The following is a 26,135-nucleotide window of genomic DNA, read 5'->3' on the forward strand; positions in this document are numbered from 1 at the left end:
GATCTCTACATCCCCCAAAACCTCCACATCATCCTTTAAAAAAGCCAGGTGTATATATTCACTGTTCCTGTGGCATCTGCTATGTAGGCCAGATGGGAAGATCAGGGGAAATTCGCATGAATGAACACCAAAAAGACGTGCAAAAAAGAAGAGAAAACAAATCAGACTTAGCATACCATGCAACTGCCACTGGCCATAATGTACTCTGGCAAAAAACAAACATGTCTTACATTGAAAAAAATTGTTTCATGAGGAAATTTAATGAAGCTACAAACATGCTTAGAATTCCAATGCAATGCAACAAAAATCAGGGCCTAATTCTACACCAAGTTTGGTCAGCAATGATAAAAAATATACCCAAGTCAGACCTCGGACAATGCGAACGTGAACAACACAACGTGACAGCATCCAGCATTGTTCAAACTTAGCATTGCACTGAATCTACATTCGGATATTCAATTTAATGAACAGTTAGACAACTGCATAGAATGAACTATTTTGAGTAATTTCTCATTTCGTGTATTTTAACTTTTAGTTACCTTTGACCCCTGAAGATGCAAGTCAGAGCTTATAATCCTGTCGGGTCGGGTTGCGAAATTTGTTGGGTTGTTTTTTTATTGTTATTTATCGTAATAAACATATAGTCCAATTACCGGAATTTTTTTTATGAATTATACTTTTTCCCATAGGTTATTATATTCGATTAGTTCGTTTTCGATTAATGTACCTGTTTTAAAGAACGCATTAGGCACACTAATTGAGGGATTGCTGTATTCTCAAATCATATACTTAACTCAGCCCCCCCTCCCCAAGATTAAATCTTGAGTGCTCTCCCCCCCCCCCAATTAAATCCTAAATGCACCACTGATGCAAAGTGTACAGTTACTGGGGAAATTGTAGAAGAAGTAGAGGAGATTTGGGAGTAGTAGTGGAGAGGGACCCAAAGTTTAAGGGATCACACTACTAGAACTGTCAAGGCATGTTCCATGGAGTAAACAACAGCTTTAACTTACCTCTTTAACATGAGTCTTAGATTTTCCCAAGTTCTAAAGGAGTGAAAGGTGGCAAAATTGTCTCACTTCATAAAAGGGAGAGGGTGTCAAGACTAAGACTTCAAATTACAACCCAATCTGTTGTCTGGAATTGTGGATAAAGGTGTTAAAGAGGCTAGTGAAAACCAGGATTCAAAACTGGATCGACAACAACATTCTCTTTGATAGACAGCATGGGTTTGGAAAAGGAAGACTGTTTTTAGCAATCTACTTACTATAACAAGGTCATGGATGAATTGGACAAAGGGGACGATTACAAAGTGGTATATTTAGATTCTTCTAAAGACTTTGATAGGTTGTCACATGATGAGATGGCAATTAAACTGGAACAGATGAGGTTGGATAGTAGGTTAGTGCAATGGACTCAGAGATTAGCTGTCTGGTAGGTTATGTATAAGGGAGCAATTTCCCAGAAGAGGAAAGTCACTAGTGGTATACCCAAGGGTCTGTTCTGGGTCCAGTGCCATTTAATTTGTATGTAAATGATATTGGAAAGAGCTTGAATGGTGATATAACAGTTGTTTGCAGATGATGCAAAGTTGGGAAGAACTATGAGTAGAACAGATGTAGCCATTCAAAGTGGACTTGAATAGACTTTCTGAATGGACAAATAAATGGGACTATCAGTTCAATGTAGCAAAATATAAAGTTTTAGTTTGGTAAGTACAGATGGGATGCAGAGCATAAGATTGGTAGGGATATATTAGAGGAGATGGAAGAGAGAGATCTAGGGGATGTAAGGCCAACACAGTGTATTATAGCAATGTGTAGAGAACACTGACATGTATGAGAAAAGATGTTATGATTCCATTTTACAAAGCTTTGAATAGACCGCATATGGATTACTGTGCACAAATTTGGTCACTTGGTTTTCAAAAGGATTCAGAGATGATTGACTAAGGTGGTTTCTGGTTTGTGGAATGTTAAGTATGAAGACAGATTGAGGGAATACATATTGCAGAGTCTTCTAGTAGATAGGAAGGGGGGGGGGGGGGATAACATGATCAAGACATAAGTTGGCAAAGGATTATTACTGGATTAATGTGGATCAGATTTTTCATAAAATGGATGGAGACAAGGGTAGAACAAGAGGCCATCCCTGGAAGTTGTGTAAGAAAGGTACAAGCAAGGGGTGAGGATTAGGTTTTTTTGCATGGAGAGTGGTGGGAATGCATTGCCTGAAAGTGTGGTAGGTGTGGAGACAGTGAATGCATTCAATTCATGGCATGATGAGTGGTATATGTAATGGAGGACATCCTACAATCAGCCTTTAGATTCCATGAATGTCTGATAATAAATCATGGCAAACAGAAAAAGAAAACAGTGTAATATGAAACGAAAAAATTGGGAGGATGAATGGCTGACATGAGTGGCTGACACTTGGAGAGACAGATAGATGAGCTGAAAAAGCAGGTGGAATGTCTGGGGAATGAGATTAGAAGTGTGAAAGATGAGATTAGGCGAATGGAAGAGACGAAAGCAAGGCGAATCAGAGGAGGAGTGAGAAAGAGTTATGGGAATGACAGAAGAGGAGAGAATAGGAACAATAGTAGAGAAGAGGGAATGTGAGAGAGTTATGGGAATGGTAGAAGAAGAGAGAATGGGAACAGCAGAAGAGAGGGAATGAGAGAGAGAGTTGTATGAATGATAGAAGAGGTGAGAATAGGATAAGTGGAAAAGAGGGAAGGAGTGTCAGATATAGGAATGATTGCAAAATATAGGAATGAATGCAAGGGAGCACAGGGACTAGGAATAGAGTAATGTCAGGAAGGCAGGTAAATTGGGGAGCACAGAGAGAAAGTGTTACAGGAGAGAGAGTGAGGGATGCATGTGAGAAATCGAGGAATAGGGTAGTAAGAGGTGTAATGTATGGGGACTCAATGATCCGTGGTGTTCAAGACAGGATGCGTGAGAAGTGTTTGCCAGGAGGAATGATAGAAAGTGTGGCTATGGCAATTAAGAGAGGTGAAAGGGTGGATGAGATGATTGTGATGGCAGGAACAAATGACTTGAGTGGTAATGTAAGTAGGGCAGCGAGAGATATGAGATTCTTGCTTGAGGGTGTATGAAAGAAAGAGAGGAAAGATAGCGTATGTGTTGCCTAGGTATGATAGTAATGAGCTGAGCAGAAGAGCGGTGATATTGAATGGCATAACAGCGAGAATGTGTCAGAAGAGAGGATTGGAATATGTGGATGCTTGGAGTGCATTTGAGAACAGAGAGGAATTGTATGCAAGAGACCGCATGCATTTAAATGAGGAAGGACGTAGGCATCTGCAGAGATTGCTGTTCTGAACAAGTCAGTGTGTCACAGTGTGGATGGTAGCAGGGGTGTCCTCTAGTGGGAATGGGTACTTGGGAGAAGGGGGATGACATCAGGTAATGCTGAGCTCAGTGGAGTCTAGAGGGGATAATGCTAGGTATAGAAACAATATCATTTTTATGCTTTATACTAATGCCAGGAGTATTCGGAATAAGGGAGAGGAATTGGTGGCACTGATAACATCAGCCTGGCCAAAGATTATTGGGATCACCAAGACGTGGTTGACAGAAGAGGATATAATAACAGGAATACAAGTCGCTGGGTACAGCATTTTTCGGCAGGATAGGAAGGGAAAGCGTGGTGGTGGAGTACTGCTTATGATAAGCGACGACCTATGTCCTCTAAGAGTGGAGGCTTTGGAAGGCTGTGACACTAATGATTTTGAAAGCATATGGCGTGAGGTAGAGGTGGGTAAGACAGGATATTTAGTGGGGTGTTGCTACAAACCAAGGAGCACAGACGGTGGGGACCAGGAGATGTTCACACAGTTCAGCGTGGCAAGTGCAAGAAGAATGATTGTTATGGGAGATTTTAACTACAGCAGTATAAATTGGGGAGAGGAAGATGCACATAGCAATAAGGGAATGGAATTTCTAGAATTCTTGAGGGACAAATGTCTTAGGCAACATGTAACAGAGGGAACAAGAGATTCAAGAGTTTTGAATTTGGTTATAGCATCAGAAAAGTTGATAATAACTGAGATGACATCTCTCCCACCAGTTGGAGAGAGTGACCATATGGTTTTGACTTGGAAAATGAATAGACATGCAGGAGTATCAAAAGATGGGAACGTATGTGGAATTATAAAGTAGGTGATTATAATAGTCTTAGACATCAACTTGGAGAAGTTTCGTGGAGGGAGGAATTGGAAGGTCGGGATATCATTAGTGCTTGGGAAATTGTGAAGGAATATTTGTTAGCAGCAATATTCAGCTGTATTCCACGAGTGAAGAAGAGAACACAATTTGGAGTAAAGTGGATGACAAACAATATTAAACAGGAACTGCATGCAAAAAAGAGGCTATGGAAGAGATATAAGAAGACAGGTGAAAAGAAGATGCATGAAGAATATAAGACACAGGCCAAGAGAATGACTAGTATCGTAAGGAAGGAGAAACTGGAATATGAAAAAAGATTGGCCCTTAGATCCAAGGAAAGTCCTAGGGAATTTTTTAGTTATGTTGCCAGTAGGAGCTGAAATGACTGTGGAAGAATGACATTGTGGGATAAAAATGGGAATAGAGTGACTGATGCAGAGGACATAGTGGAATTGTTCAATGAACACTTTATTCAAGTATTTCACCCTGGAGGAGTCAATTTGAATACTAGAGGGATAGGGCAGGTCCAAGGTTTAGAGGTGTAGGAGGAGAGCATGTTCCAAATATTGAGTACTCTGGATGTCAGTAAAGCTGTGGGAATGGATGGTATTTCACCACGAGTTTTCAGAGAATGTGCTAGGGAACTGACAGTGCTTTTGACCTGGCTTTTCAATGAAAGTCTGACTGCAGGAAAGGTGCCCATGGAATGGAAGGAAGGTAAGATAGTGCCATTGCATAAGGGCGTTAGAAGACTGGAAGTGTCTAATTATAGGCCAGTTTGTGTGTCATCAGTAGTTAGTAAGATCTTGGAGAAAGTAGTGAGGGACCATATACAACATTGGGCAGATGAGGATAATGTTATCTGTGAGAGTCAACATGGATTTGTGAAGGGGTGCTCTTGTTTTAGCAATATGCTAGTGTTGTGTCGGAAAAAGGACTGACTCACTCCGTAAGCCAATTTGTTTCCGACCCAACACAGAGAGAATGAAAACCTAAGAATAAGGACATGCTTACACTTCCAAGAACAGGGATAAAGGATTACTGTATATATATTCACTCAAAGGTGTATCGACTCGACTGAGATTATTAATATTAAATAAGCTAAGGAAATCTGTGTTTAGAATTAATATTGTCCTTGTAAAGTAAGCAAAGGAAAACTGTGTTTCAGGACCAAAATTGTTGTTATTAAATGTGCTTAAGAGATCTATGTTTTAGAACCATGTTAAAACAGTTCCGAGCAAAGGTGACCAATCAGCCGTAGCTAAGTATATGACATGGTCAATGAGAGAGGGTGCTCACGAGGTAGATATAAGGCGCACCGCGAGACTCAAACGCTCTCTTGTTTTTCTGTTTCTGCGTTCCCGTCCAAGCCTAGCTGAGGAAGCTTGTCGCTGGTGCCCAGCAACAATCTCCCAGTTGCTGTTGTAACCAAGTCGAATAAAGCTATCTAAGGAATGAAGTCAGAATTTCGGTAAGGAGCCGTTGGTGAACCACGCCAATGTAAAGCCGGTGAAGGGCAACCTTCGAAGAAAGCATAAGTAAGTAGCAGAGGCCATAGAAACACGTGGCTAGGGAATATGGAAGTCTGGCAATATCGGAAGTGAAAGACAAGATGGTAATGTACAACCCTTTCATATATATTCTAGAATTGCAAACCTAAGAAAGAAAAGGAGCCAAGAATTTAATGAGCTCCATACATTATCTTACCCATAGTGCCTTAATGACTGTTTAGACTAATTGTTTGTGTCAAGTAAGCTGGTGCCATTCCAAGCTTGTAATGGCTTGAAAATCAGCCTGATTTTCACTTAAAATGTGAGCATAGAGACTTTGCAGAATCGAAACTTGTTTTCCATGTTAGAATATAAGTTAGAAAGAGTTTGATATGCCATGTATAAAGTTTATATCTAATTGTGTTTAGAAAATGAGCATTGAATAACTCTGTACGGATAAGGCAAGTCTGAGCTTAATCATAAGACAGAGATATATCATTGAATTACTTAAGCATAAAGATTGAAATTTTGGATATCTTAATCTAAAGAGGAGGGGGGAGTTCAGACTCTCAATTTAGTTCAAAGAAGATAACTTAGCAATGATATTTTTACTTAAAGTGTATCTTGAATGATTATTCAAAAGTGTATCCATACTAGTGTTTTAATAAATGTATTCTTTTATATCAAAGTTCACGAGTTCTGTTGTTCTGAGACTGACTTACCACTTATAAAAACTTTCGGACCTGTGTGAGTAAGGGGGGGAAAACAATTCATGTGAGAAAGAGAGGGGAGGGGAATCACGACTCCACATCACGTGATCCCTATATTAATTAATGTTAACTATTTGAATATCAGAAATTAGTTGCCGGCTGGCGCAGTCGATCTTAAAATAAATTTGTCGGCAACGAAATCCCTGATACGTATGAGAGATAAATAAAGCATAGAATTTAAGGAAAGATAAGATAGAAAGTTAAAAGAAATAACGTAAAAGAAGGGGCCACAAGACATAACGTTAGCCTTTTATAATAAAGTTACAAGAGCATTAGATGAAGGAAAGGCATATACTGCCATTTTCATAGACTGGCAAAGGCATTTGACAGGGTGCCACATAATAAGCTGATATTCAAGTTGCAGCACATGGGTCTGGATGTCAGATTGGTCAACTAAATTCAGGACTGGCTGTCCGATAGGTATCAGTAGTTGTGTATGGTGGAGCAATATCAAAGAGGCAGAAGGTTATAAGTAGGGTTCCACCGGGCTCAGTACTGGGACCTATATTGTTTAACCTTTATATCAATAACATTGTCCGTGGATTGCAAGGGGATATTCAGTTGTTTGCGGATGATGCGAAGCTGGGAAGGGTTATTAGTAATAGTGCAGATGTGGTAGCCCTGCAAGAGGATTTGAATAAGCTAGATAGATGGGCAAATGAATGGGAGTTTCTGTTTAATGCAGCAAAATGTAAGGTCTTGAGGTTTGGGACACATCGATAGGACGCTGCATACTCTATGGGAGGAGTTAAACTGGAGGAAGTAGGGGAGACAAGAGATCTGTGGTTGATGATTGATAGAAACCTGAAATTTAGGGGACATATTGCAAAGGTAGTGAAGGTAACACAGAGGATTGCTGCAATAATGAGAAGGACACTGACCTGCAGAGATAAAAGGGTTATCATTCTATCGTATAAGACTCTGATCAGACCACACGCAGACTATTGTTCTCAGATCTAGTCCCCAGGATTTGAATGGGATAAATTAACTGTGGAAAGGGTACAAAGGCGGATAACAAAGATGGTGTCAGAACTGTACAATGTTAGTTATGAGGATCGGCTGAGGGAGTGTGGACTACAGAGTTTGGTGGATAGAAGGAGAGGTGATATGATTGAGACTTTTAAACTGTTGAGAGGTGGTTACAGGGTTGACATTGGGAAGTTCTTTCGCTTGGTTGGGCAGCAGGAAGGAGTCATGACAAGGGGATCATCCCTGGAAGTTACGAAAGGAAACTGTGAGAAAGAGGGTGAGGAGTGGTTTCTTTGCATGGAGGGTGGTTGAACCATGGAATGCATTGCCTGATAGAGTGGTGAGAGTGTCAATGCGTTTAAGGAGTGGAAAGGACTTTGTGTTTCCTAGGAGGGACCTCCCTCGATGAGTCTTGATAGACTTGTGTTTCTTAGAAAGGACCTCCCACGATGAGTCTTTTGACTCCATGGAGGCCTGAATAATAATAAAAAAAAAAATCACAGCAATTCGTAAATTGATGACAGAACACAAAGAATTGGTTGCAAAGTAAACAAAATGATAATATGGAAAAAGTACAAATGCAAACAATAATGGCTGATATAAGAAAAAACTAAATGAGTATGAAATTATAAAAATGACAATAAAGAAATAACATTTAAAATTGAAATGTTAAATTAGCTAAATTAATATTAATTACCTGAAATCTTCATAATAAACTAAATATTTATAGTTTGTACCATTAAAATCAAAATCAAAATGAAAACTTCAGCAGATAGTCTCTACTTTATAGCTGGTCACCTTCATTTATTATTATGTTCTAGACTTCCACGGAGTCATAAGACTCACCATGGTAGTCAAAATCACACAACAGTCTACTGTACCACTCATTAAATTCATTCACCATTTGTACTTTTATTATCTTCTCAGGCAATACATTCCAAGCTCCTGCTACTCTCCATGCAAAAAACCCCACCTTCTTTCCCTCTTACTCTCTTTATTGCAACTTTCAGATATGATTTCCTTGTTCCTTTCCTTCATTCTATCAATTTCTGAAAAATCTCCCTAGTGTCAATACAATCCAACCTTTCAATAGCTCAGATGTCTCAACCACATTCCCTCTTCATCTTATATTCATCAAACTCTGTAGTTTGCATGCTTTCAGTCAATCCTCATGACCAACATCGTATAGTCCTAATATTTTCTTTATATCTCACCTCTAAAAGGTGATTTCATCCCCCTTCAAATCTTGCTGACTAGATCTGAGCACAGAAATCTAGATGTGCTCAGATCAAAGTGTTATACAATGGAACCACCACCACCCTTTTATCAATTGTGATCGATGATCTCCTTAATACAGCAGCAATTCTCTGGTTTTGTTTGCAACCTTTACAAACAACCTTTGAAATCTTTAAAATCTGTGAACTTCAAATTTCTATCTATAACTTACTCCAAGATCTCTTGCTTCCTCCACTTCTTTTAGTATAACTACACAAAGTGAGTAATGAAGCATCCCATTTGCAGATCTCAAATGTCAAAACTTTAAATGCATTAAACTGACATTCCAATTTATTTGACTACATTTCCAGCTTATTCAAATCCTCTTGAAGAACGAAACCATTAGCACTATTACTAATAACATTCCGAAGCTTAACATCATCTGCAAACAACTGAACCCCCACTTGTAACTTTCCTACTCCCCAATATTGCTCCTCTAGATACAACTCTCTGGATCTATCAGAAAGCCAGTTACCAATCCAATCCACTAATATGATATCCAAATTCATATGTTGCAACTTAAAAATGAACCTGTCATCTAACACCCAGTCAAAAGCCTTTAAAAAATACAAAAAAATGAGTGCATGCCTTGCTGTCATCCACTGCTCTTGTTACTCTATTGTAAAAGGCAACCAGATTATTAATACCAGAGCTCCCCCTTAACAAATCCAAGCTGGCCTGCATAAGTAATAGTCCTCATCTGTCCAATTCTGTATATGAGTTCTTACCAATTTCTTCAAACTCTTAACTACAGAAGAAATACAAACAGGCCCATAGTTTGATACCTCCAGTCTTCCACCATTCTTATGCTATCTTACCCTCCTTCCTCTCTCTCTCCAGGAATGTCTCTGTTGTAAGAATTTCACGAAATGGCTAGGTTAATGGCACGGTCAGTTCCATAGCACATTCCCTTAAAGTACATGGTGAAATTCCATCTAGTACACCTGCTTTACTGACATCTAGCATATTAAAATACATCCTCTTCATTCACTTCTAATGCTTCATTCTTTCCTTATCCCTCTAGAAATAAAGCCGGCCAGGATAAAGTGATCATTAAATAGTACCACTATGTCCTCCACATTGGTAACCCACATCCTCCCATCTCCATCCAGCAAGGTAATCCATCCACAATCATTTTTTCTCCTACTCCCCCACCCCATAGCAAAAAATCCTTGGGATTCTCCCTAGCAGCAGCACAAGTCGCCTCTCATATTCCAATTTTTATCTATTTCACTCCACATATACAATCTGCCATAGCTGTCAACTATTCTTTCTTAAGTACCTCCCGTGCATTACTGATCTCTCTTCCTTCAAGTTCATCCATTACACTGCTGCAAGCCAGTTTCTAAGTCAATGATAGTTGCCTGCCTTATAATTCCACTTAAATTCCTTCTGCCTTGATACTTTTACATGCCATTCATTCTCCATCCTCCTACATGGCCACTCTTACCAACTGGGGACATGTATGACATCTCAGTCACAATCAGATCCTGTGATGCTATGAACAAGTCCAAAACTCTCAATCTTTGCATTCCGTCCACTACAAGCTGTCTAAGATAGCTACCCCTCAATAAGTCCAAAAATGTAGTTCCCTTAGTACTGTAGGCTGCCTCCTTTACATTTGAAGTCCCATAATGATCACTTGCTCTGCAATCACCAAACTAATTTGCCTAAACATTTCCTGCTCATCACCATCAATATTTCCTGGTCTACAACAACATACCACTAAATATTTTGTCTTATAAAAACGTCTATCTTACACCATATATCTCAAAGCAATGTGTTATTTTCCACTGTGATTCTCCAACCTAAGAGGGCAGAATTAATCTCTTATCATAAGTAACACTCCACCATTGTATTCACCTTCCCTATCTCTGGCCAAAATATGCTATATCATTTGATTTCTATCCCTCTCAAAACATCCTCCTCAGTTAACCAAGTTTCACTGATACCAATAACCCTTGGAGAGACAGTCAATCAATGCACCCTTGTGCCAAATTGTGGTCTGAGTTACAAACAGGAGAAATGACATCCACTGTGTGTTCGAAAGAGGTTAAAAAGTGTTGGCAGGTTGATGAGGACTGGCTGGTATTCTGGTAGGGAGACTGACTATAATATCAGTGTTAGGTCATTGCTAATGCCAAATATCTAGATATCCCTGCCTGTGTGGTCAGTGAAACTGGAGAAGACAAACTAATTTGAGTTGCTGACAATAAGTATCCAAGAAGGATGATCTCACTATTAGCTTATTTTAAGTGCAGAAATTGGAAAAGAAATGCTGAGCCAAAACAGATCCAATGGGTATAGCAGTGTCAAAGTTTTGCAATCTCTGACATGGGATGTCAGTTATGGTGAATGCACAAGTATTACCCTGGTGGAATTAAACTGTGTAATGTGTATTTAAAGCATGGGTGTAAGCAGTTAAGTAGAACAGTAGTTATTGAGGTTGCCAACAGAGGTTCTGTGGAATATAATAAGTCTTGTTTAGATGATGACTGAAGATAGTAGTGCACATCAATTATATTGCTGTTTAGTCCATGAATGTTGATGATTAAAATCCATATGGATTTTAATGAATTTTAAACCTAACCAAACATCACTAAGAGAACATCATTAAAATGATCATGTCGAGTTTCAATTCCCTACATTTCCGGTATCTCTAAACCAACTGTAAGAATCCTGAAGAAGTATAACTTATTATTACCACATTTTTTTGCAACAAAAGACTGACTACATTCTTACCATTCATCAAAAATATACTTTGGCCATTTCTCTTCCAGGTGTGTGCCAAGTGCCTTGCAAATGCCTCCCATATTTTGAACAAACACTGTTCTATTATGAAGAGACTTCGAGAGCACCAATACCACATCCACTACTGGAAATCTCACAAGTCTGGTCTAGCTCAGCATACAAGTTGGCACTTATTACAGAAGTAATTTTAAACATGAACATTTATTTAAAGAAAGCTTGGGTGCTGTAGTGCACTGACCCAATTTCAATGATAACTGCATATCCTTACCAAAAGTTTGAGAGATTCTTATTCTCAGAACATGTAAATAATGATTTTTTTTATTAAGCATTACATTATCAATTATGGCTTAACATTCAAATGCCACCTCTAGTTTGTGGTTGTGACATTAAGGTACAATGCATCATTGTACATTCCATCTTTTGAATTTGCCTAATTTTTTTTATTTATTTATATATATATATATATTTTTTTTTTTTATCGATCCCCTATATGAGAGGTCAAGAGACCTATACATACATCAATGCCATGTGTGGGATGCAAATGAGGACGGAGATAGAAATTTATTGCCATTTTTTTTTGAAGAGCTGCAAGTTTTAATTGTTTGGGAATACTTCATAGGGAAGGCTGTTGCAGAGGACGAACGGAGGTGGACAGAATAAAAGAGGAAGAGGAGAAACAGGTGTGGTATGTTTGCAGTTGCACAGTAAAGAGATGCTGGCCAGCTGCTGCTCTTGTATTAACATGTGCAACAGAAAGTGGAGGAATGATGATTGCCAATTCATTAGAGCAGTAACCATGGAAGTACCTGTAAAAGAGAGAGTGCTGAAACACTGCACCTGCGAGACAGCGACTGAAGTGAATCCGTAAGAGAGGAATCATCTATGAGCTTAATTGCATGCCTCTGGATCATGTTGAGGATTTTAAGGGAAATTTTATTTGCATCACCCTAAACATGGGAGCAGTATTCTAAACATGAGTGGATTTGGGATTTATATATAGTTAAGAGTTTGAATGGTGTAAAACAAGCTCTTGAACAAAAAAAAAAGGGAATGCCAAGTTTCTTGGCTGCTGAGGAGTTCTACTAATGTGATGTGTTTATGCCAGAAAAGACTGGAAGTAAACATTAGTCTAAGCAAGAAGATCTGATCTTGTCTAGTGATTTGTGTATAACTAAGGGCAAGGGTAGGTTACTGAGGATAGTCATTATTTTCAGACAAAAATCTGCTGTATTTAAAGATGGTTATTATCATTAAAAATATATTGTGAAAAGTTTTTCTGCTTAGTTACTGTATATTATACTTTATTATTTTTATATAGGAATATATTCTTATGCAGTTCTTTTACTTAATAAGCCCCTCTTTCATTCATTCTATTTACCTCTGTCTGCTAGAACAGCATTCCTTCTGTAGTTTTCACATGAACAAAACCTCCAGCTGTTCAAAAACAGTAAGTTTCTTATACATATGCATCAATGGGTCCACACACACACACACACATACACAAAATTATTATTTTATTATCATTATTACACCTCCATGGAGTCGGCAAACTCATCACGAGATTCATTCGACTGACAATATATCTATCATATTGAATCTTAAAATCCTTAACACTCCCTGCATTAACAACATATTCTGGTTATGCATTCCATTCACTGATAGTTCTCCATGTAAAAAAAATCTACTCCTCACACCCCTCTTCATCACACTCCTTTAAAATCATTAACTAGAGTCATCATGAAAATTTCAAGACTTTAAAACATGTCATGCTTGAATAAAATTCATGAAATGGCTACTTTTCCATCTGAATAGAAGGACTGAAATTAAATTTTTAGAGCTTATGCAAAACTCCAGAGATCATGTTCTATTTAGTTTGGGGAGTTTCTATGGGAATAAATTCTGCTATATAGGAAAGTGCCAGAGAGTTGACATCTGCCTTGACATATTTTTTTAATACGAATCTTGCACTTCGTCAAGTTCCTAAGGAGTGGAAGGAGAGCAAGATTGTGCCACTTCATAAAGGAGGTGATCGAACTCAAGCATCAAACTATAGGCCTATCTGTGTGACAGGTTGTGGTTAAGTTGTTGGAGAAGCTTGTGAGAACTAGGATCCAGAGTTGGGTAGACAACAATGGTATAATCTTTGATGGACAGCATGGATTTGCTAAAGGGAGGTCATGTTTTAGTAATCTACTTATTTATTACAATAAAGTGATTGCTTCCTTGGAGAGAGGGGAAGGATACACAGTAATATACTTGGATTTTGCAAAAGCTTTTGATAGAGTACCTCATGAGAAGTTGCCAGTCAAACTAGAGCAGATGGGGTTGGATATTAGATTAGTGCATTGGATTGGAGACTGGCTATCTGATAGGTATCAACATGTTGTGTATGGGGGGGCGTGATATCCAGGAAAAGGAGAGTCACTAGTGGAGTGCCTCAGGGGTCTGTTTTAGGGCCATTACTATTTAACTTGTATATTAATGATATTGGCGAAGATTTGGATGGAGATATTCAGTTGTTTGTAGATGATGCAAAGTTGGGATGAACCATAAAGAGTAGTGAAGATGTTGTGGCCTTGCAAGAAGACTTGAATAAATTGAGTGATTGGGCACGGAAATGGGGATGTGAGTTCAATGTTCCAAATTTTAAGGTTTTAAAATTTGGAAAACAAAGATGGGATGCAGAATTTATGCTTGGTGAGAATATATTGTTGGAGGTAGAGGAAATAAGAGATCTGGGGGGTGATAGTGGATAAGAATCTAAAATTTAGGGGACACATCGCTAAAACTGTGAAGACAACACAAAGGCTTCTGGGAATGATGCGGAGGACACTGACGTGTAGAAGTAGGGAGATTCTTGTTCCGTTGTATAAGGCTTTGGTGGTTGTTGTATAATATTGCTTTCTTTATCCTTGGCTTCTATAATTTTATTCGTTAAACTTTAACCTTATCTTTTCCCTTTCATGTACTCAGTTAATCTTATTTCCCTTTCTCTACTTTCAGTATTCTTTCCTTATGCCGGAGATCTCTAGAAATTTATTTAATTATTACTAGCTGCGCCACTAAAGTTCTCCAAATGGCATAAGAAATTATTTATACTTCCAGTAAAGTTCCTCCTCTATAATTATATACAGTCGTGGCTAACTCTTAACTCAAAATTCGTACCAAATTCCAATCTATCCTGCTCACAGGATCATTTTTTTTTTTTTTTGAGAACAGTGCAATTGCGAAAAAGATCAGACGGCACTCCTTTTAAATATAATAAACATGTTTATTTATACTAAAACAGTAATACAAAGTATGCACTAAAAGGATTCTACTTTCCTTTCCTCTCTAAGCTAAGCACAAAAAAAAAAAAAACATATAGGACAAATTCTTAGGCATGCAACAAATACCAATGCCGTAAATTATTAAACAATTAAATTAGATAACTATTAACTATCAGCCCATTTACAGTTTAGGAATTTCCATGCTTTGATTAATTATAATCTCCAATTTCAACCTTCACATAAAAATATAACATTCTTCAAGCAAACTACTTCTCATAACATTATATTTCTTAATTCTATAATCTCGTCAGTTCTTCTGAACCATTTCTTTACAATACAATGTAAGTTAAAATTTTCATTATCTTACAATTACTTTAAAACAGATTCTCTCTATGCGAACAAGTATTCAATCTAATGTATATAGCAGTTCTATGAATTCAGTCTTTCTAAACAGTCCTTCACATCATAAATAAAAAAAAAAAATTCAACTCACATGACTCCTCCATAGGTACAATGCTCTTAGTCGTATTTCCTTTACAGACTTATTCTGGATCCCCCTCTATGCTAGAGCGTGATCTATCACTTTAGATGTTTCATGGACACCGTGTTCTCCTCTGGAATTTCTTGCAGGGCTGGAGCATGATCTTCTGGCGTTGTAGGCACTCGGATGTAAGGTCTGATGGTCAAGGCTTTGTCATCCTGGTCCTGGGCCGCTATTCGCTCTGTAAGGTTTTGCCTCCGGTTACCCTCCACGATTTCATCTGGAATCTGACGTAGTCCATGGATCGACTCCCTCCTTTTCTCCTGGCATCAAATCTGCCAATGCTCAATAGTCGATTCTCATAGTCGATTCTATGATCCTTTTATTTGGCTTCTCGCGGGACCCTGCACGAAGGTTTTAGACCCCAGATATTCCCATGCAAACTTTGAATTAAGGTCTGAGACCCCTGTACCTTTCACGTGCAAACTCTTATCCTTCTAGAAAGTGAAGACTTCTAGATCTCCCTGAAGTGTACGTTTAATCCCTTTTACAGCATAACGCAACAGCTTCTGATATATACTGCCCTCTTTTGCTATTGACCTTGAAGGCGGACTGCTTTGGTTACAATAGGTTTCTTTTTCATCCAATACTAAGTGATAATATCAAATACATTTCCGAATTCTAAAGTACTGCCCCTGAACTTCTATTTTAAGATATCTGTTTACTCTATTCTAGCATGTTTAATTCCTCTGGGTCTCTATAGATGGGCTTTGGTATTTACTTACTTACACACTTGGACTATTGTTCTCAGATTTGGTCCCCAGGATTTGAAGGGGATAAATTAACTGTGGAAAGGATACAAAGACGGATGACAAAGATGGTTTCAGGATTGTACAATGTTTGTTATGAGAATCGGCTGAGGGAATGTGGACTGCAAAGTTGGTGGATAGAAGAAGGAGACGTGATTGAGACTTTTAAACTGTTGAGAGGTGGTTACAGGGTTAACACTGGGGAGCTCTTTCACTTGATTGAACAGTGGGAAGGAGTGATGAAAAGAGGCCATCCCTGTAAGTTACGAAAGGAAACTGTGAGCAAGAGGGTGAGGAGTGGTTTCTTTGCGTGGCGGGTGGTTGAACCGTGAAATGCATTGCCTGGTGGAGTGGTGAGAGTGAGAACAGTCAATGAGTTTAAGGAGTGGTATGATAGACTTTGTGTTTCTTGGGGGGGGACCTCCCCTCAATGAGTCTTGACAGACTTTATGTTCTTAGGAAGGACCTCCCACGATGAGTCTTTTGACTCCATGGAGGCCTGAATAATAATAATAATAATAATAATAATAATAATAATAATAGATAAATTCTAACGTATATCTGATTTCTAGGGCATTTTCCCTTGAACTACATATTATTATTATTATTCCTGATACCTCCAAGGAGTCCGAAGACTCATCGCGGGAGGACACCTACAACTGTCTCTACACCTAACCTCTACTACGAATCATCTCCATCAACGCCATCTACCGCCTACCTCCAACACCACCACAACTAGTAATTTTTGTCTGTAAATTGCGTGTGTTCTGAAGGGCCGATTTGTATGTATGTGGGATGAAAAACCCGAGTTTCCGGGAGAAAAAACCCTGCTACCTCCGTATGAGATCGGCTAACTCACCTTCGATTGAAATCGACCAGATAAAGATTCCTCCCGTCGCGACGAGAATCGAACCTAGGCCTATTCCAATCGAAGGGCGCAATGTACCGTCGTTCTTCCAATTGTGCTACGGAGGCGCTAAATATTCATAGGCGCTACATATTCATATATCTTCTATTTACACAGTATCATGCTAATTTTTTTTCTGGGCTAATTTATAGGCTGTTAGTATTATTTACATATAAAATTTACAAGTTTACTTTTGTGAATTTTGGATGTGATTCGTGTAAAAGTCGATGCAATAAAAGTTTGAAAAATTATGATGCTGCATCGAATTTTACAGACTGACTAAGGTAGTTTCTGATCTCTGGAATGCTGAGTATGAGGAAAGATTGAGAAAATGTAATTTGCAGAGTTTGGTGGAGAGGAGGAAGAGGAGAGATATGATAGAAACCTACAAGTTGGTAAGAGGTTGTTATAGGATCAATGGTGGAGAAGTTCTACAGAGAATAGTGGGAGATCAGGGGAGAACCAGAGGTCATCCCTGGAAACTGTATAAAGAGGGTGTGAGTAGGGGAGTGAGAGGCAGGTTTTTTTGTGCAGAGTTGTGAATGATTGGAATGCCTTGCCTGAGAGTATGGTGTCTGCAAGGAGTTTGAGTGTGTTTAAGGCTCAGTATGATGAGATGTGTGTGTGTGATAAAAGGACCTCCCAGATGAGTCTTTGACTCCATGAGGTCTTGGGGTAATAATAATAATAATATACTGATGAGAAACTGCACAATAATTGTTGAAAAATCATGCATTATAAAAAAATTTTCACAATCAAAAGGATACTATTTATCATCATCATCAATTCCCGATATGTACCCTCAAGGGGGTGTACAGAATATGATAGTACAACATGAAAAACTTACATCATGACTAACTTCCTTTCTACAATTTTCCTCCAAATCAATTGGTTACCTGTCAAGACTCCAACATTATCAGATCTTTTATTTCTGTCATCTAAGGCACTTTTTACTGTATCAATCCACTTATATCTTGGTCTTCCTCTGGGTCTTTTTCCTACCAACCTGGCAAAGAACATTTGTTTTGCTAATCTTTCCTTTCTCATTCTGTTTAAGTGACCATACCACCTGAGATTAGCTCTGCTAACACATTCCTGGATGCTAACAATGTTACTGTTTATAAAGTGTCATAAATTATGTGAAATTCACTGTATATTTGATCCTGTGTATATTTACCATACAAGTAACTTTTGGTTCAGGGTTCAAGACCTACTAAAAATAAATGCCTTCCTTCCCCATTCTTGTTTGGGAATGTTTGTTTTCTTCTTTTAATATTTGAGAAACAGATCACATCACTTCATTATTGTAGACATTTTAATATCATATGCTTATTATAGTATATTATTTTATTTTAGAATATTACATCTGGGAATATAACAAAGGATTACAGGAGTAAAAAAATCATATGAAATTATGATTAGTAGTAAATAAGCATTTATGGTAGGTTTCAAAAGATAATAGCCAGGAAAGAAATCAAACTTACCTCTATCATCAGCAATGAGAACTTTTCCTTGCACTGAATTGCGGCATGCTGAAACTTTATTACTATTGTTGGTAGCTCTATCGCGTGCAGAATGCCACCGAAATGTCTGGACTGGAAGAACTGGGTGAGACAAGGTATCATCTGCACTGTTTCCACTATTCTATTCAAAAGAGAACAAATAATAATTTAACCCATGTCTTTATTATAATACACTATAATTATATGATTAATTTTACTATAATCAACATACCACCACAAAATTAAAATTGTTGAGGTCTTCACCCTCGTACAACGTTTTTATCAAAATGTGTCTTAAGCATACTCATTGCTTCTGTATTCATCCCACTCTCAAATGCATTCCACTCACTAACCATTCATTTATTAATTTAACATCCGATGTGGTCTAGTAGCTAGGATACAAACTGCATATTTATACTAAACTAATACAAGAAATTGATGATGCTAGGGATTTCGGCGTGATGGTAGATGGAGTTTAACTTTAGGGGTCATACTGCAAATATGTCAAACAACACAAAGGAAAGTGACCCTTCCCTTTGTACTTTTTTCCCCTTCACACCTTAATAAATGTGCTTTTGGCTTGAATTCTGTTATGCCTGAATAACTGAATGTCAAATAGTTGACAGATGAATTTTATCACCAACTATGTGACCACCATCTTGCTCATTCTAGGTAACAAATTGCTGAAAAACTTCTCTTCTTGCTTCCTGAACTAGGTTTCCAGATTATCTAACCATAGATTGTCCACAGTACTAATGAAGGATAGGTTTACAACCATTTAATCCTTTCTCAGAAGGCACATAAAAAAAAAATAATATGCAATGAACTTAGTCCTGCTATACAACATATCTTTAAGACAACTTCAGTTTCCTACAACAAACAATCTTGACATCAATGAACTGGATAATTTACTTGCAGCAATTGTGAATAGTGTTTATGCAGATTATAGAATTACAACCCACCTCTGCTATCCTCACTCACTGTCCAAAAGTGATCTGTTTTGTTTTTAATTATTCAGGAGATGATCAAGACCTACTTTCACTGAATTAAAAGGACAAGCACATGTGCTTATGTATACCTGTGGAATCTGCAATATGTTTATTCTGTAACATTTCATGTATAGAACTGCTTTTAGCAGGGGAAAAAAAAAGCATAATACATGATTGTGTTGGTATGGGCACAATTTGTTTTACATACTCCTACACTCCTACCAGTGTATGTTGCATGTTAGTCGGCAGTGAAGAAAATACATCATGTCTACTACTCGAAATTGTGTCAATGGTGTAGATTCCTTCTGCTACATTTGTGGCAGCTTTACTGTTCCCAGTCAAAGGACAAATATCACTGATTTCGTTAAGAAAGTGTACTTTGAATACTTTGACGTAAAAATTGCAGATCAGGACAAGTCATGGGCTCCAAATAAAGTGTGTAAGTCATGTGTAGCAAATTTACGACAGTGGAGCAAGGGAAAACGCCAAAAATTAGCTTTTGGCATTCCAATGATTTGGCGTGAACCGAAAAATCACGTAGATGATTGCTATTTTTGTTTAGTTCAGACTTCTGGTTATAATAAGAAGAATAAGAAAAAAATTGTGTATCCAAATCTCGACTCAGCAATTCGGCCAGTTGCTCATTCCAATGAAATAGCTGTGCCAATTTATAAAGGACGTTTACTAACAAGTGAGAGCGGTGAGTGCTCCGATTCTGATCTGCGCACCGCTTTGAATAATAGGCTATATCTTCGGGAATTTTCGAATTTCTTGATAAAAAGTTAGGAACAGATTTTTAAAAGTACATACTTTCAGAAAATAGTATTAAAAATCGATTTTTTTGATCCTCTAAATAGTACTGCCTCCTTAAAACTATCAAAAACTTACAAATTAGCAAAAAGAAAATGCCATAGAGGAAAAACCTGACGTGATAGAGAAAAATGGGTTTGATATTTGAAATCAGCACACCCAAATTAGTAAAAAATAAGTGTCAGATCATAATCAGCAGAAAAAAAAAACTGTTGGCCAGTGTTATCATTATTATTAGAATAAACTACCCTTTATCCAAACTTTCAAAACGATTCTTCAGTTAACAGATCCCATATATGTCAAATGACTTGTTTATGATAGAGCTACCACTTCACTCCTTGACAAATGTACTGTTGGTGTGAATTCTTTGCCTTCCCACTGTGGTTGGATAAACAGTAATTACTGCATTATTATTATCGTGGACTTCCAAGGAGTGAGATGCAGGATCTTAGACAACAAAAAATTTATCATACCACTCTTAAATGCAATCATGGTCCTATTCAGATAATGAATACCATAATCCAACCATCCTCCACAAAAAGACACTTCTCGCTGTCTCATACTCACCACCTCCTTCCACAACTTCCAGGGATAGTCCCACAGCCCTTGATCTTGTTCCATCCCCTTGTTCTACTAACTGAAAAATCTCCCCAGTGTCGCACCGGTAAATACCTCTCAATAGTTTAAATGCCTCAATCATGTTGTCCCTTTTTCTTCTATCCAACAAACTCCTTAGTTCACAGGCCCTCCGTCTATTTATTCTCATAACTAACATTGCAGTCCTGATACCTAGCAGCATAGGAACATTTTGCCATTGAGGCAGTTGCCACGGGCACCAGTGGCAGCATATTTTAATAATTATCAGTCACACTAAAAAAAGATGCTTAACTACAAATTTGTCAAGGTCGCAATGCCACTACTGATATCGTTTAAATTATCTATCTCTGTATACCCTCCCCAAGGCTAATTTATCCTCTTCAAATGCCAGAAACAAGATCTGAGCACAATAATCCAAATGTTTTCCTAATCAGAACTTCATACAATGGAATCACCATTCCTATCTCTAGTGGTTAAAAGTCCTCCCCAGTATTATTATTATTATTATTATGTGACACCTCCAAGGAGTCCAAAGCCTCATCAAGGGAGGACATCTACTCTACAACTCCATCATTTAATCCACTAACTACACCAAACCGCCACTACCATCATCATTTATGCCAACACCATCTACTACCCACCACCACTACTAATATTTTTTGTTTGTAAACTGTGTGTTCTTAAGGCTGGTCATGTCATGGTTATTTCTATATATCATATTTTAGCATATTATGGTCAGACTAGGAGATCTGCCATGACAACTTAATGAAAACTCCAATGTTATGTAAGTAACATCAGTATTATGGTAGTCCTCTGGGTTACCCTCATCACTTTTACAATATGTCCCCTAAACTTCAAATTTTTATCAACTACCACCCTAAAATCCTTTGTCCCCTCCACTTCCTCTAGTATAGCTTCACCAGGCAAGTATGAAGAATTCCATCTGTGGATCCCAAATTTCAAAACCATACATTTATTTGCATTAAAGTGACATCGCTGTTCATTTGCCCACCTTTTCAGCTGATTTAAATCTTTTTGAAGTGCTACCACATCAACACTATGACTAATAATTGTTCTAAGCTTCATATTATCAATAACTGAATATCTCCTCTGCAAGCTAGTGACAATATCACTGGCATAAAAATTAAAAGTACTAATCCCTGTGAAACTCCACTTGTGAACTTTCTTGATACTGCTCGCCCATACAAAACTCTGATATCTCTCAGATAACCAATTTCGAATCCAAGATGGCACCTTTTGGAATTGTCAGTTATTGTTCTATTAGCTTTGTACTGAAGATGCCTTTGATACTCAGGCGAAAATTATTATTATTATTACCCTAAGATCTCATGAAGTCAAAGACTCATCTGGGAGGTCCTCCTATCACACACACAGCCCATCATACTATGCCTTGAATACATTCAAACTCCCTGCAAACACCACACTCTCAGGCAAGGTACTCCAACCATTCACAACTCTGCACAAAAAAACTCACCTCTCACCCCCTCATACAATCTCCAGGGATGGCCTCTGATTCTCCCCTGATCTCCCACCATTTTCTGTAGAACCTCTCCAACACTGATCCCATAACAACCCCTTATCAACTTGTAGGTCTCTATCATATCTCCCGTCTTCCTCCTGTCCACCAGACTCTGCAAATTACATCTTCTCAATCTTTCCTCATACTCGACATTCCAGAGGTCAGAAACCCTAAGTCAATCGCCTTGAGACCCTTTCTAACATCCCTTCATCCGCCCAAAAACCAGGTGACCAAATCTGGGCACAATAGTCCATGTGTGGTCCAATCAAAGCTTTATACAACAGAACAGGAATCTCCCTACTTCTACATGTCAGTATCCTCCACATCATTCCCAGAAGCCTTTGTGTTGTCCTCACAATTTTGGCGATGTGTCCCCTAAATTTCAGATTCTTATCCGCTATCACCCCCAGATCTCTTATTTCCTCCACCTCCAACAATATATCCTCACCAATGTGAGTTAATTCCAGTATTATAATTTATTTAAACATGCCTATTCACATTGGAAGTTGGAATTCGTGGTATTTCCTTATTGAAACAAGCAATTTCTAATCCAATTCACAAACTTGATACCAACTTATCACGTAGCATCCTATCAGATGCCTTTGCAGTATGTGCCTTTCCCTCATCAACCACTCATCACTTTATTATAAAAGGCAAGCAAATTTCTGAAACAAGAGTGTCCTTTAATAAATCTATGCTGATTTTTACAGATAAATATTACTCTCACTGTCCAATTTTGCTTACAATCACTCAGGACTAATTTCTCCAAAATCTTAACTACAGAAGAAATATAAACTGGTCTACAGTTTGATGCCTTCATTGTACCACCCTTGTGCAATGGCACTATCTTACTCTCCTTCCATTTTTGGTCACTTTCTCAGTTGAAAGTGACCAAAATTTGAACTGACAGCTCAAATTTTGTCAGTTCAAATTTTCAAATTTGAACCTGACAGCTCCATTGACCTGACTTTTCAGTCAAGCCAATGGAGCTGCCAGTTCCTTAGAACATTATCTTAAAACGTGGTGAAATCCTATCCAGTCCCACTGCCTTTCTCCATGCACTTCTAACTTGGATCGTTCCTATCCTTCAAGGAATAAAACTTGCTTTTTCAGGATGAAATGCCACAATAAAGTGATCATTAAACAAATCAGCTATGTCATTTTGCATTGGTCACTTTGATCCCTTTCCCATCTAACAGGGTAATTCATCCATAATAAACAACTTTTGCTAGTAATTAAAATGAAAAGCCAAACGGCTAGTTTTCTGGCAACTTAATAGATATTAAAGGGATAAAAATCTTACTGGCTATATAACAACATAGGATTTTTATCCCTTTAATAACTTTTGCTAGTGTTCACATAACAAAAGACTCCTTTAGGATTTTTATGGAGTGCAGTGTTAATCTTTTCTAATTTTCTTATATATTTATAAAATATTTACATAATAAAAAAGTTATTTACTGTGGCATGTCTTGTTCTATAGTTAATCTTTTCTCATATTCCATTTCTGTATTCCTTACCATCATCATCATCATATCACTATTTATGGGTATAGACCATATTGGTTTGTTCTGGTCTCGTTACACATCCAATATCCTTTTTTTAAAATCAACCTTGCCTTCTCTTTCCAATTGGCTTACATTTCGGTATTTGTTCAAGATATCAGGTGTTGGCCATTTGGTTTACATGTTCTATCCATTTTTGTTTATACTTGTTTAATTTTTTTTTCTATTGATTTTGTTTTTAGTTGTTTAAAAATGTCTTTGTTCCTTTTTTGGTCTAATAATGTGTATTTTGCAGTTCTTCTCATAAATCTCATTTCACTTGTTTTTATTCTTCGTTTATCCTGTTTGTTTATTGCCCTAATTCAAATTTCACTGTCATATAATAATGTGGTCACTGCTAAAGTATTATATATTTTCAAGTGTGTTTCTTTTTGTACTATATTTGGATCGAGTATTATATTTATCAGGCCTATAATCTGTAAAAATTTTGAAGTTTTTAATTTTATGTATTTTTCATTTACAATACTAATTACTTTACTGGAGTAGCTTATGTTCCTCATGTAATTGTTATCCATCTCTCTTTTTATGCTTTTACCATAACCTCTTTTTTTTTGTCAACTGCATAATTTTAATATGCAGTTGACAAAAAAAATAATTATAATATGCTAATAATGGGCCAAGGGTTTTTATTATTATTTTTTTTTTTTATCACATAGGCGTGTGGTTAACAAGAGTGTTAAGACTGGATTTTTTGCTTGGAGAGTGGTGAATGAGCAGAATGCATTACTAAAGGAGGTTGTGAGTTTAAGGAAAGGTATGATGGTATGAATAATGGCTAGTGCATCAATATAGGATGTCCTGCAATGAGTATCCTGACCCCATGGAGATGCCCATTGTAATAATAATATATTTTTACATAATCCAGAACCTCTTGCTCTAGATACCAAACACAAAATGTTTTAAGCCACTTCAGACCTCTGGTAAATGAGACAGCAATTTCAGACTGAGCAATGAAATTATCTTCAGACTAATGACATTTTACCCACAATTGTGATTCTAACCTGCAGTAAAACTTACTTGCATGGTTGTTGCAACCATGCAGGTGCGATTTTTATTGCATTTTGACACTTCATCAATCACCATGTTTATTTAGTATTATTTTTATTTTACTTATTATTTTTGTGGTATTTAGTTCCCCACTGTGTTCCCATCAGTGGCGCAGCAGTTACACCACAGGATTAATATGTAATTCATTAATATCATAATTAAACAACCCTTATACAACGCCCACGTTAAACACAAGAAAAATTCTTTTTGTATGTACAATGTACAGTATTAAGGAATTATGCAGCACCAGCGAAGTTTCCCTCAAGCTATCACTATGAGTTTTCATCAGCTGATTGGTCTTTAACTACGAACATGGTAGGTGTTTCATGCGAATGTTGTTTTCTGCACTGGCACGTTTTGTGTTTATTTGCCAAGGCCTTGCAAAAAAGGCGTGGCTTTGTCTCAGTTCTCTTCATAAGTTGTTAATGCGGTTTCTGACACCTTACTGATAAATGCCAGATGATTACTTATATTCAAGCAAAATTCAATGCTCCAAATGAATTAATTCTGATTTTTCATCCGGCAAAAATTTATTACTTACATCATACAGCAAACTGATCACACAATAAATAAAGGATACCCCAAATATCAGCCCAAGCACTATTCTTCTTTTGAAGAATCTAACTATCATATTTAACCACATCGTTGAGAATAGCATAATCGTTCACTTTATCATCACATAAATATCGATCGATATGATTTCATTAGATATTTCTAAACAATATAGCAATAAAGCAGTTTATGACACACAGACGCAACAATTTTCTAGGATAATACTTCATAACTTTCTACTATTTGCTGCATCGAGAACTAAGTAGGGCTCACGAGAAACGAGATATCTAAAAATAAACCATCATTAATCTAACATGCTGAGGGACAAAAAATTCGTAGTCTGTGTATGTGGGTAGGGAGAGAGAGAGAGCCTGCGAGAATTCAAAATTTGTGCAGTTATTATACAAAATACAAACATATTTAAATAGGGAAACCATCGATTATACAAAAGTATACAGATGATAAGAATATGTAATTAAAATATAAATAAAAGTTTCTAGATTGGGTACCGGCGTCGCCTACTCCCTATATGGAATAAAAAGGCGTTAGCTGATTTTTTTTTTTTTTATAAAAAGGATCTGTGTAGTTCAGTGGATGTAGCGTTTGCCCACCACAACAC

The 26,135-nt window shown here is 37.5% G+C and overlaps 1 protein-coding gene across 5 annotated transcripts in view; it reads right to left on the reverse strand.

Annotated features, from left to right (window-relative positions):
- The window catches only part of LOC150097918 (SREBP regulating gene protein), a 146,454-nt gene extending 120,694 nt beyond the window's left edge, over nt 1-25,760 (reverse strand). For all 5 annotated transcript variants that reach the window (XM_090406547.1, XM_090406548.1, XM_090406545.1 and 2 more), the window contains exons 1-2: nt 25,506-25,760; nt 18,399-18,558 (exon numbers count right to left, since the gene is read on the reverse strand). In XM_090406547.1, the coding sequence (XP_090262673.1) occupies nt 18,399-18,558; nt 25,506-25,622 (277 nt within the window). In that variant the 5' untranslated portion in view covers nt 25,623-25,760. The remainder of the gene's footprint in view (nt 1-18,398; nt 18,559-25,505) is intronic.
- Between the last annotated feature and the right edge of the window lie 375 nt (nt 25,761-26,135).

Source organism: Typopeltis vanoorti, chromosome 16, assembly GCF_054136105.1.
Source record: "Typopeltis vanoorti isolate ZY-2024b chromosome 16, IOZ_Tvanoo_1.0, whole genome shotgun sequence".
Taxonomy (NCBI): domain Eukaryota; kingdom Metazoa; phylum Arthropoda; class Arachnida; order Uropygi; family Thelyphonidae; genus Typopeltis; species Typopeltis vanoorti.